The sequence below is a fragment of the Dermacentor variabilis genome, chromosome 8 (assembly GCF_050947875.1).
Source record: "Dermacentor variabilis isolate Ectoservices chromosome 8, ASM5094787v1, whole genome shotgun sequence".
NCBI lineage: Eukaryota > Metazoa > Arthropoda > Arachnida > Ixodida > Ixodidae > Dermacentor > Dermacentor variabilis.
The window spans coordinates 14,310,421-14,324,025 of NC_134575.1; the positions used below are offsets into that span (position 1 = coordinate 14,310,421).

The window sequence follows — 13,605 nt, forward strand, 5'->3', positions numbered from 1 at the left end:
CTTAATGTCGAATCATGTCAGAGAAAATCCAGGCAACAAAGCTCTATCCCAATACTGTAGTGCTTAGCCTCGATAACCTTTTCGCACAGTTAAGTTAACCGAGTGAATGTACATCTTTATTTCCGAGCCAGCCGGCCAGATTTTTCTTTCCGAATGAACTATTATGCCGTTCCTCATATCGTAAAATGGCGATCCCTGTTTGAAGAACTTGTAGAAGATATTGCTATTGTCACGTGCTGGTGACGTTGAATAACACAGTAGCAATACTGTGAACGACAAAACTAACTTTTATTGGGCGAACCTGTGCCCACAAAACAGGCTTCACTTATAGCACAACGATAGCGGCGAACACGGTCGGCGATCCTCGAAAATCTGATCAGCGGGTCCAGCGCGTCGACTTTTATACAGCAGTCATCGAACGTTCCAGACTAATCGTTGGGACCCGCGTGCCTTCCACAAAGTTCTACACCATTCGCGTCACTCGATGAAATCAGATAACACAAGGTTCGGTGACAACAGACAGCGAATAGAAGCATCGATAACTTTCCAGAAACTTCGGACACATGCAGGCGCGTCCCGCGCCGTGCGACAACACCTGTCAGGCCGCGAAACGCGGCCGCCCGATAAAGATAAGTACTCGTGTCACTATTGCGAACGTGCTTAGTACTATTGTTGGCGCCAGTTGCAATAGCATAATAAGAATACAGCGCTGCAGAGTTACCACAGACAAACAACAAAAGCACGAGCAGGGGCGATGAAGCACTTCTATCAACTGATTTGTCAGGAAAGAACACAGGGGGAGTGAAAGCGTGAACCTAAACGACCATTCGCAATGAACTCGATTACGCTCACTGACAGGCTGTTGTGTTCTCTGGGCGGCAAGCGAAAATCCCGAGGATGCGCACACGTAGCATACTTGCATATATTAAGTTAAGCCTTGCCAAGGTGCTAATTGAGTAAATAGCATGTGCCAAGAATAGTTAACACTCTCATGTCAGTCTGATAGAAGCGCTTCATCGTCTGTGTTCGAATTAATGTTGTTTGTCTATCTTAATTAAAGAGCACTGTATTCTAATTCACTGTTTAATGGACCTTACCATTGATAAATATTTCCGGCTTTGAAATTTTTGTTAACAGTTTTCCCGCACCAAATAAGCAATTTGTGCAAAGGGCCGTTGCCACAGTACTGATGCTGCTGAAGAACATCGTCACACAACTTCTTAACACAACTTCTTTTCGTATGTGGTTCTTATTGAAATATTTTAGCCTGTCTATATATAAATACGGCCTTTATAAACCAAGCTTTACCTTCTGTATTATCTCTGAGAGGTTTCCCGAAAGAAAGCTTGGAGGAGGTCCGGGGATTCCGAGGTCTTTAAAGAACGAGAAACGCCTCTTGCGTTGTCTGAAAAACAGATGCAACAAATTATGGTGTGGACAATGCCATACTGATGTATCTTTTTCTTAAGGCTGCAACTTAAACCTTGAACAGTAAACCGAGCCAGAAAAGGTAGTAGTTCGATATTAACAGATATCTAAAGGAGATTTGAACAAACTGAAGGACGTATAAAAGTGGATTAATCTGAACCCCTATGATTTCAGGTTAAAGCTACACTAAAGAAATTGTTATCCATGACATTGATGCTTACTTTAAAGGCCCTTTAGCTATCACACGTTTCTTCTCTAAAGCCGCAGTACATTCTGCTATTCTATGTAAGGGATGCACCTAACTTTGAAATTCAAGTGCTCTCCACTCCCGCGGAGCTATGAATTCTTCTGTGGTATACTTCGAATCGAAAATTTGACGGAAGCCCGTCTGGTCAGGATAAAACATGACAAAACAAATGCGTGCACCAACAAAGTAAAACTTTAAGATCGAAGACCTTTCGGCCTCCATACAGTAGCCTTGTTCACAAATAGGGCTTGCGTATTGAAGCCGAAAGATCTCGCCTTTTCATGTTTCACTTGGTTAATAAACATCTATTTTTTTTTTGCCAAAGTATACTTCTGGGTCAACATGTCACGACAGCCATACTTACAATACAAATCATGCAGCAAGCGCGACAATGACGCTCAAAACTAGGGCTTCAAGCATAGCTTCCGATGCCGGCGTTCGGGACAATTTCACGTCACACTTGCCCGGACTTGAGCGGAAAGGGTTTATGAGCAGATATTGTCGCGCATCGCACGCAGTATGCGGTGTTTCTCTTTTTTCGCGATGTTACTGCTGTTAGCACCTGACTCTCCAGACGATGACATGCAACCAGCTGTGACTTCAGATATGCAAATGTGGTGTATTCAAGTGAGCACAGTGCAATGACTGACGCACACTATAAAAGACAACAAAAGCCGAGCGGTCGTGGTTGTCGACTTTATGAGATGCATTAAGTTTTTATTCCTTAGTTTCATTCCACAGTAATCACTTGACCCTACAACAAGCTTGTTTGAAGTGTGGGCTGGCTGAAAAACTGTTACATGTAATGTGAAACGACGGCAAAATTTTCAGTACTGAAAACATTAGCAAGATCTTCGTATGTGTTTTATAGCATTGGGAAATATTAAGGTATTTCTTGGCACAAAGTCACAAACAAATTTTTTGGCTGCAAGGCCTATCGTATTTCTACAGGATTCTTGCTGTCTTTTAAAATATGATCGAATTACTTCTCATAGTCTTTGCCTGAACGAGTTTGCAAAAAAAGAAAGGAGCACACAGTCTATGACATATGATCACATATAAAGCATGTGTTATTTGGCGACAACTGTCGAAAAATACAACTTAGCCGCACGTATGACTAAGCCGCACGAGGCGATGTTGTAGCGCTAAACTGCGACGGTGTACTGTGTTGTATTCTTCGGTGGAAATGTCGGCGTTCACCAAGCAGGCACGAAGACGAAGACGAATAGGTTTTGGGACGTGAAACGATGGCTCCCGCTTGCGCTTCTTTAATGTTTTCGGCTGGGCAATCTTCTCGTATCGCTGTGGTTTTGGTGTCAATCGACGCGGGAAGTGTTGACGCTTTTGTGGAAAGCAAACCTTTGTCGGTGGGTGGACCTTTCGCCGACATATTACTGTTTAGTCTGCGTGACAGGTTGTCGGCTGCTCGGCCTAACGGTTGGCAGGCCTAGCGCGGCGAAGTGTCGATGAATCCTTCGACGGTGGTGCCCTTCGACGGCTGCTATGGTGGCGGTTGCTATTCAAGTAAAAGATTTCGACGAGGAAGTGGGCTGGAAGGTCTCTGGCAGAAGAGGGGAAAATGCTTGTCGGGTCTCCCCTCCTAACCCGGCTTATAAGCAAAGAGGCCAGGCTGGCACGGGGCAGGTGGGAGTACGTTGCCCGTTTCCTAACATTATGAATCAGGTTGTAAAGGCTTCGCGTATGCCTCCCATGCCCTAGGAGCATACCAGAATTGTGCTGCGTCCCAGAGGCGGCTTGAACTTGGAGAAAATTAGTCCCAATTCAGTGGGAAATTGGAACCGAGGTGTCACGCCTGTGGCTGGAGGAAACGATGGATAATATATTGTGTCCAAACGTTATTCAACACGTTTTGGTGGCCAGTACTTCTCCCCCCCCCCACTTGAGGGAAAACGCAGTATTATATAAGCACATCATATCTATTACCGTGGCTCGTAAAGTCTATGAAGTCGATGCTTATGAAACTGCTCCTAGCAATATGTTCAAGGGGGTTATTCGAAATGTGGACATTGACGATGGGTCGGCAGCCCTTGAGAGAAATATTTTGAACGACCGCAACCCACTAGCGTTCCGCGTCAAAAGGATCAAGGATTCTGGATCAGTTATCATTGCCTTCGACGGACTTCGCGGGCCGAACTTTGTGAGATACTGACCTACCTTGGTGTGCTGTTGTCTATACGGCAAACAAGTTCATGTACATATGCTACACCTGTGGCAGGATTGGTCATCGAGCGGAAGACTGCCCGGCGCCTGGAACTAAGGAAAGTAGGGGTTGCGGTTTGCGTAACCAAAGTGAATCGCATGTGTGCGAGCCGAAATGCAAATTATGCGGTGGCTTGCACTAAACGGCTGACAAGGTGACAAGAAAAGCAGCGGAAGAATTCTAAACTGAGCTCTGCAATACCCATAGCAGCCAGGACAGCTCCTTTGAAAGTAGTAATGAACAGGTTGCAGATGCTCCTTCTACAACTTGCGATGAAGTTAGAAGGGCCCTAGAAGACATGAAACGAGGAAAGGCGGCAGGTAAAGATGGAATAACAGTTGATTTATTCAATGATGGAGGAGACATCATGCTTAAAATTTTGCGGCCTTTTATACGCTATGTCTCACGACTTCATGGGTTCCGGAGAACTGGAAGAATGCCAACATTTTACTGATCCACAAAAGGGAAACTTTAAAGAATTGAAAAATTATAGGCCCATTAGCTTACTTCCAGTACTGTATAAAATTTTCACGAAGACAATTTCCAATAGAATATGGGAACCAAACGGGCAATCGAGAAATCCTCTCTATATGGATTTCATAGATTACGAAAATGCGTTTGACTGAGTAGAGATACCAGCAGTCATAGAAGCACTACTTAATCAAGGAAAAGGGGGGCTAATGTCAATGTCTTGGAAAATATTTACAAAGGTACCACCGCCACCCTAATTCTCCACAAGAAAAGTAGGAAGATACTTATAAAGAGAGGGGTCAGACAAGGAGACGCAATCTCTCCTATGGTATTGATTGCTTGCTTGTAAGAAATATTCAAGCTATTAGATTGGAACGGCTTAGAGATGAACGGCAAATGTCTCAGCAACCTTCGGTGTGCAGATGGCATTGTCCTATTCAGCAACACTGGGGACGAGTTACAACAAATCATTGAGGGCCTTAACAGAGAGAGTGTAATAGTGGGGTTGAAGATTAATATGCAGAAAACAAAGATAATTATCGATAGCCTCGCAAGGAAACGAGAGTTCAGGATCGCCAGTCAGCCTCTACAGTATGCGAAGGAATACGTTTGCCTAGGACAATGGCTCACAGGGGACCCTGATTATGAGGAGGAAATTTACAGAACAATAAAATTGGGATGGAGCGCATACGGTAGACATAAATAGATCATTACGGGAAACTCAGCATTCTCACTAAAAAGAAGTGTCTATAATCAGTGCATTCTACCGGTGCTAACATATGGGACAAAAAAATGGAGACTGACAAAGAAGCTCGAAAACAAGTTAAGGACCGCACAATGAATGAACTAAGAATGATAGGCGTAACGTTAATGGACAGGAAGAGAGCGGTGTGGATGAGACAGCAAGCGGGCATAGTAGATATGCTAATCGACATTAAGAGAAAGAAGTGGAGCTGGGCAGGTCTTGTAATGCATAGGTTAGATAACCGGTGGACCGTTATTGTTGTAAAATGGGTGCCATGAGAAAGGAAACGCAGTCGAGGACGACAAAAGGCTAGGCGGGCTGATGAAATTAAGAAATTCGCAGGCTCTAGTTGGAATCGGTTGGCGCAGCATAGAAGTAATTGGAGATCGGAGGGAGAGACCTTCGTCCTGCAGTGGACTTAAAGAAGGTTGATGATGATGGTGAATTTCATACGTGGTACGTGTGAGACGTCAGGAGCGCGCGCAGACACAGGTGGCTGAAGAGGAGCCACAGATGGCTAGCGGTCGCACCACATCCATGTAGCGCTCTCGCTCGTACAGCCGCTCCCCTTCCCGCAACGTGCGTCATCTAGACAACGAGGATCAATCAGATGCAGGAGTCGGTCCCGCTCCAGGGCACATCAGGTGCGCTTCTCGTCTGGTCGAGGCGGTGACTCCTGGGCTGACAAGGTCAAGGGGGCGTGGCACAGCTATTGGAAAGTGAGATTCGCCGTCCAGAGATATATAGGTTTGCATCGTTAGAAAAGGAGAATAGCAGTCTCAGGGTGGCTGTTGATAGGCTTTCACAAGAGCTAGTTGAGCTCCGCAGAGAAATCACTCGTAACAAGTCCGCGTCGTCTGAGCGTCCGTCGGTTAATGAAGTTCTGAAATCTATGGAGGTGGTAATACAAGAAGGCGTGGCCAACGAGTGTCCGACTCCCAAAAAGAGGACCCTCGATCAGTCGAACCAGTTGCAAACCAAGGCGAAGTCTGAGATTAAGGAGACTCTGTCTGCCATTAACGATAGCATCAGACAAATGAACGACCGGCAGTCGTATTGAGTGTAGCAAGGAGGAATCAGGGGTCAGGCTGCACAGGATTGATCCGTGCTTTAATGAGACAGTAGTTCCCGTCATAGAGAAAATCTGTCCCAGAACGGTACCAATGCAGGGCAGGTCTCTCATTAACTATCAATTGAATAAAATATCTCCAAATAACCAGGACGGCGCCGAATAATAGGAATTTCAGAGTTCGCCGACGGAATTGTAGGGGAATCAGTCCTAAAAAGGCTGCCCTTCTGCGGGTAAATAAGTCGGAGGCTGGGAAACAACACGCAATTGTGCTCCAAGAAACACTGGCTATCGATCTTTCTTTTGCGGACGACAAGGTGGAGTATTTTGGAGGAGATAGAGGCAAGGAGTGTCGCCATTCTGATAAACAGCAAGATTCCTTATGTCTAACTTGAGCTCCGCACACTACACAGTAATGTTGAATTTATTGCGGATGAGATTGTTCCCAACACTTACGTAGGCAATTGCGGCCACATATTTCTCCTCAGTTTGCAAAGCTGCCCTAAAGATTCCAGACAGTGATTCAAATCCAGCCTAACCAACGTCATTGAACATGTTATGGAGGCTCCTCTGCTTGTTGGAGGTGCATGAGCTGCATTCTTCAATGCACCTCATGAAGCGTGGGGATACCACTTGTCCAGCGGCAAGGGGGGACAGGCTGTAGACGCTCCTAATACAGACCCCGAACATCCAACTAGATGCGGTACATCCTCGTGCAGGTACTCTACTCCCGACTTACCTTTTGTCAGAGAGATCGCGGAGTTCATTTGGGACAACACTAACATGACCATCACATAATAACAATAAAACTCGAGATAGTCGTTACAAAGCTAAGGAAATATAAGCTGATTGATTGGGACAAATTCAGTAAACTGGCAAACCGCCAAAGCTCACCCCCAGCAACGGCTGATCCGCTGCTCGATAGCTCGATAGAGCAACTCGAATCTGAAATCAGGGCGTTGGAGAGGGTTATTGTCACGGACGTCCAAACGGATAAGATGAACTCCAGACTCGTTCACCTCTTCGATACCAAGCAATCGATATTAGCACGGTGGAAAGGTCAATGGTTGAACAGACTTAGAAGGAGAACAGCAATACTGAATGAAGAAATCGAGGAACACTGTAGAGTTCTATGCGGAAAGCAGTGGGACGAGGTTTGTCTCTCCCTGGATGGAAGACTCCGCCACATTTCTAGGATGAGATAGGCTCCAAGTCCAGACCCACTCAACGGTAGCTACTATGCAAAATTATTGACCAGGCGAGAAAAGAAATGGCGAATGACGGGCTGTTGGACGACCTAGCTAGTCACTATCTTCCGCCAAAGAGGACGCAATCGTTCACCCCTTTTTCGGTCGGATACTCGGAGTCTCCCAATCACGCCCTTAGCGGATATTTCTCGGGAAGTGAAATTCGCGTTGCGATTCAGCAACTTAACAGCAGATCTGCCGCTGGCCCCGATTTGATCTCCAGTAGAGTTCCGCGCAACCTCGACGATAATTCTGTCAGTTACCTAACCAGGAAAATTAATAGAATCTGGAAAGAGGGCCACGTTCTGAAAGAATGGAAACACGCACGTACGGTACTCATTCCCAAGCCGGACAAACCTCTTGGGCTTGCAAATTACAGACCGATCTCTCTGACGTCGTGCCTCGGTTAGGTCGCGGGACATGTCGTGTTCAGCTGGCTCTCGAACCATGCGGAGGAGACTGAACTTTTTCCGTACACCATGATCGGATTTACGCCAGGACTTTCCACCCAGGATGCTATGCTTAGAATTAAGAAGAGACTCAGAGAAAGGGTCACTCGCGAATCAAGGGTCATACTCGATCTTGATGTAGAGGTTTTCGACACTGTACGCCTCATGACAATTCTGCAGGGGATTTCGGATCTTAATCTTGGTGAACGCTTTTCTCGCTACATTCAATCTTTTCAGAGTGCCAGAACCGCTTCCTTGCACATTGGTGACCTAAAATCAGAACTTGATGAGCTAGGTGACAGGGGCACCCCACAAGGCTGGGTATTGTCTCCCTTACTGTTCAATCTGGTCATGGCCAAGCTGGCCAAAACATTGTTGGACATTGAAGGGGTTGAACACGCCATTTATGCCGATGATGTTACTCTATGGAGCGCTGGGGGCAGCGACGGAGAGTTGGAGGCTCAAATGCAGGAGGCTATTAGGATCACGGAACTCTGCATCTCTCTAGCAGGTCTAAAATACTCGTAGAGAAAATCGGAATTGCTCTTTTACGGTCCTTCCAGGCCAGGACGAAAACCCATGGGCTGGGAGCAATATAGTAGACGTCATATAGTGCTCTTTACATGAATGGTAACCGCATCCCTGAAGGGTTGATCAGAGTCCTAGGACTAACTATTCAAAATAACAGATCCAATGAGTTGAACATACAAAAGGTAACTGGCAAAGTGGAGAAAGCTCTACGAATGTTTCAACGCAGTCAATAGAAATAGAGGCCTGAAGGGGGAATTCGCCATTAGGCTCATTCACGCTTTCATCCTTTATCATATCAATTATGTTGTGGCTATGCTCGATTGGAAGAAAACAGAATACCACCAACCGTCAAGTCTTGAAGGTAGTCCTGGGGCTACCGCTCCACCCATCTAGCGAGCTCTTTTCGAAATTAGGAGTACACAGTACTCTTTCTGAAATCGCTGAGGCTGAGCGCGCAGCTCAGGTCGTCCGGTTTTCGCCACTAGAGCGGCCAGGGACATTCTGGTCACTCTGGGAATTTTTACTGAACGTGAAAAGGATAACGTCAGCCATCCAAGCAAAGAAATCAGGGAGGCGATTGTGGTTGATCTCTTTCCCAGGAACGTCCACACCGTCGTTAACCAAGGGCGAAGGCTCGCCCGCTCGAAGCCGAGGCTGCTACGAATACTGTCTTCGTAGACTCCGCTCAGGTGGTCAGTCGCGAAGCTTTATCGGTGGCCCTAATAGACGCCCCCGAACGAGCCTACAACGCACTCTCCGTTTACACTAAGAATCCGGAGGTAACCGAACAAATCGTCATTGCAGTCGCTATGCTAGATCCACATCGCTCGTTGATATATAGTGATTCTAAGGCAGTCACTCGCACATTTGCTAAGGGAGCGCTAGATGAGTAGCTTTACAAGTTGCTCGAAGGGAGATCTATTAGTCTCCACTCTATAGTTTAGTTCCCAGGCCATATTTTCGTGAGAAGACAGCGAAACCTTAACGTATTCGCTCATAGGGCCGCACGAGGACTTGCCAGCCACGCTGCCCTGCAGACTCCCCCGTCTCTTCATAAGTCCTTTAAAGATCAACTTTAGACATATGAGCTCAGCAAGTACTTCTATTGAGGACGCAGAGAATTCTCTCTTTGAAACAAGGGACCTTAACAGGGCGCAGTCAGTCACTCTCCACTTGTATACAGAAGAACTCGTACCCCAATGCTTCGCGTACGAGCCGAATCGAACCCGACTACAACGGATCATTCAGTTGTGCACAGTGTGGTGGACATGTGAACTTGGGACACATGTTCTGGAGATGCGCGACGCTGGCCTCCTATCTGGAGGACAAGTACAAGTGGGACGACGCTCTTAGGAGCAGCGAGCTACAAGACCAAGTCTGGGCTGTCCAGAAGGCCCGCGAAGCGGCGGAGAATCTAGGGCTCCACATGCCGAAGTGGGAGGTGCCCTCTAGACTGTGACGAATAGTTCGGTGTCCTTCAGGACCATTTCCGAAATAACGTTTCACCACCACCACCACCAAACCCGCAGGTGCTTCAACAGGTGTTTAAGAGAACGCCATGCTGCGACGCCTAGCAGCAACACATGGGTCGATAACCGCGAGAGGCATCAGTGCTCGGGAGCTTTTTGCGACAAAAGTGTTCATTGGGTCTCTCAAAGACAGGCACAAAGGGAATGCCCCTGGGCTTATTGTATGATAAACAGTGATAAGTACATGGCGCGTTTATTGTCCTGTCCAAAGTAGAGCAGCTTTATCTAGGTAACAATACCAGCGCCCCGTTTACATGGCCTCGTTTGAATTATTGTGCTTGTCGCCAGCATTTGGCTCCGGTAATTATCTAATGATGTTCCTTCGCTGTGGAGAGGTGGTTTTTTATGCATGCAATCAGCGTCTTCGCATGGAAAAACGGCTCCGAGTGTATCCCGCTTGCTTCAATGTGATTTTGACACGCTATTAAATAGTGTATACCGTTATATAACGTTATACAAGATGTCCCACGTAACTTCCACCAAGAATTTAAGAATCAAAGGTGCGTTGAAAGCGAATTGAACGGAACGCATACTATTCGCAATTGCCTATAGTAACTCAGACACTTTTTTCCCCCATAACTCATTAAGTTCAATTATCCAACTTTTAATAATTGGCTGTATACCACAAATATGATACGCAGATTTGTAGAACACCTTCAGGAACCAGCGATCGAGTGGTTTCCTTTACGATACATCTCACGTAGTCCTTCTTCCGGGTTACAAAGAAAACCCGCGTAATATGAAAAAGGCCACGTGACGGAGCACTTGCACAGTGGTATCGCGCTGCTCTCAAACGTGCTTTCGGCGAACAAGATCGGTTCCCGTCGGATGACGGCGAAAGTGCATGCTGCTTGCCAAGCGCTGCCGATAACACAAAGAATGCCCAGCCGCTTCACTGTCGCTAGTCAAGATGCAGCCGACCTTGTGAGACCGAGTTAGTGAGTTATGGGGAAAACGACATTAGTTATTATAGGCTATTGCGAATGGTATGCGTTCAGTTCAATTCGCTTCCGACACGCCTCTGTTTCATTTTTAAATTCCTGGCTCAAGTTATGTGGGACACCCTGTATAGTGACCAGCCATAGAGAAGCATACCTACGTAAGGAGCTGCCAATCGAGCCGTTTCGTGTCCGAGCAAGTAAGGGTATGACCGCACGCATAGCGGCTTGGCGACGTACAATTCCACTTCACCTCAAAGGTAGACAGGTTATCATACTCGTAATACTGGGGTTACTGCGATAAGACACACGGACAACAGAATTATAAAAGGACAGGACGCGCGGTCTTCTGCATCTGTTGTCCATGTGTCTTAGCGCAGTAATCCCAGTACAACATGATGAACTTCCACCGACTAGCCCAACTTGCCGCTCTACTACAGCTCATTATACATCCAACGGGTTGCGTCCACGCATATCGTTTAAATGGAGAAGGTGATGCTGCGCCGGTCTTGTGCTGGTGGTTACGCCAACCCCGTCACGCCTTTCAACGCGTTGCCTTGCTTTTGCAGTAAGTTCTTTCCATTTGTCTGTAGAAATAATTCTGCCGTTTCTTGCGTGAAGAACATTGTCAGCAAGATGTCTGTTGTTCTAAGCGAGCGTATTTTGCACGCGTAGCACAGTACATGCGTATTTTGCACCCGTGGCGCCCGGTTCCCGTGCAGCCACCCATTTGTTTTCGCACCCGTCTTTTCCGAAAGAGCATGTGCATTATTTACATCGCGTTATGTTCCAAAGGCCCCTTGCAACACCTTCGGTTGAAAACGAAGAATTTAGTATCTGTGGCTCACCCGTATCATCTCACAAACATTTTATTTGACACGGCTCGAGCAATGTAATGTGCATTTGAGATCGTTTTGCGAAGGTTATTTCCCTCACTATATATGCACGATGCATAGCCCTGGGCCGGTTCGCAAGTGCTTGTTTTACTTGACGCTTTACTTGTCATGGTTAAAAGATTCCTGCTGTAGTCTGTGTCTGTTTGCGTCGGCGTATTTAACAGGTGTGGGATGCAGTATTTTTTCTTTGCTATTGCCAAAGTAAACAAGAAAAAATTACTTTTTGTTTACGGAACCACTGATTCCTATTGTGTGCAAGTGAGAAAGGCGGCTCAAGGACGGGAAAAGACCGCAATAAAAGCAGCTATTATCGCAATATTTTGCTAATCTACATAAGCTAAGTTAGCCTGGCTTAGGTGCTTCGAGAATCTTGGCTGTATTTCCAGTAAAATTATTACGATCCGCGAGTTTATTGCGTCTGTATTTACGGCCTGCTTAAGAAATGAAATATTAAAGCTCTTTGGCAGCACTATACACGACGTAGTGGAAAATTTTAACAGCCGACGGAAAAGCAGAATCAAAAGCACTGCTATCGAAATCGAAATCAAGACAGTGCGAAACCACGCGTTCAAAATCATACTAGCCACGATTTGCGATCTGACTTGCCGCTCGGGGCGCTGGCGACAGTAGGGTAGATCGGCCGCAGGGCCCTATGGGACACGTCTTTACGTGTATGTTTCTCTATGGACAAGTGCCGGAATTATTGATAACAGCTAAGGTTTTTTACCAGCTCCCAAACTTCTGCATACGAGCGTTTTTGTATTCCGTGCCCAGAAGAATCTAGCGGCAGAGCCCACAAATGGAATTCGCCACCATTGTTGTTGCTTATTCGCCAGTGCACAGCCATTATCTCTCTTAAGATTTGTATTTGCAATTCTTTAGTTCTCGTCAACGTAAGTTCGTCGTGGCCACGGAGTAAAATAGCAGTTGTGCCGACTCGCCTGATAAAGCGTTCCATGCATAGTGTCCAGCGCGAGAGTTACTTCGTGACGAGGATCGCAGGTGGCGCTGGATTCAATTACCCAACACAGTGGTGTCGGCGGCGGCCAGCTGCGGCAGTTTGTCTCACGGTGAGGATGGTAAGTCGTCCGTATGCTCAATCAACAGCTCGCAAATGGAACGGTGCGCGTGCTTGCTGCAAAGATACGCTCGGCACTCTGTGCGCTTCCCCGTTGCCACGTTGCGCATATGTCATCCGCCACCATTCGAGCTTGCAGAACTACGAAAAACTCAGGAGTACACGTTGCCTGAAAACAATCTTGACCACCTTCCCTACAGCAGAGCTTCGTCAGGAACGAACAAACGAACGAAAGAGAGATATAAAGAAAGGCGCTAAGATTACGCACTGAAATTTTACTAATAAATGGTGGAAGGCTCCCGGTGGCTTGTCAATAATTGGAGCTTGAATTGAGTCCCAGACATTCATGAACAGGAATACAGTTTTCTCACAAAGCGGAACACCCCAATCTTACTTTACCGCCATCTAATTCTGTGCATAGAATGAAATAGTCAACTAGAATCCAGCAAAAGAACTTTTATTCCACATTTAATGTCATGAGCCGTTATAACACATCATGCACGACTGGTTTCTAGTCACAGCAACCTGGATTTACCTCAGAGGAGCACCCAAAAACAAAGAATTCATATTGATTTCAATACATAGGCTTGGCGTCATACGGTAAATTTTATGGCTAATGTTACTTCTCTGTTCATGTGGCAGGTTTTATTATAGCAAAAGCTTTACTGGCCGCGAACTTGCGATTTTGCCGTGGTGGTGCTCCGAGCAGGCACATGACGTCACAATGCGGGCCTCTGGCCGCGAACTTGCTATTTC

General features: G+C 46.4%; 1 protein-coding gene across 2 annotated transcripts in view; it reads right to left on the reverse strand.

The window, feature by feature from the left end:
- Nucleotides 1-13,605, reverse strand: part of LOC142589676 (cytochrome P450 3A5-like) — a 41,824-nt gene that overhangs the window by 18,630 nt on the left and 9,589 nt on the right. The window contains exon 3 of one of the 2 annotated variants that reach the window (XM_075701212.1): nucleotides 1,309-1,405. The exons of the other annotated variant lie outside the window; for it this stretch is intronic. Within the exon in view, the coding sequence (XP_075557327.1) occupies nucleotides 1,309-1,405 (97 nt within the window). The remainder of the gene's footprint in view (nucleotides 1-1,308; nucleotides 1,406-13,605) is intronic. 2 annotated transcript variants of the gene reach the window in all.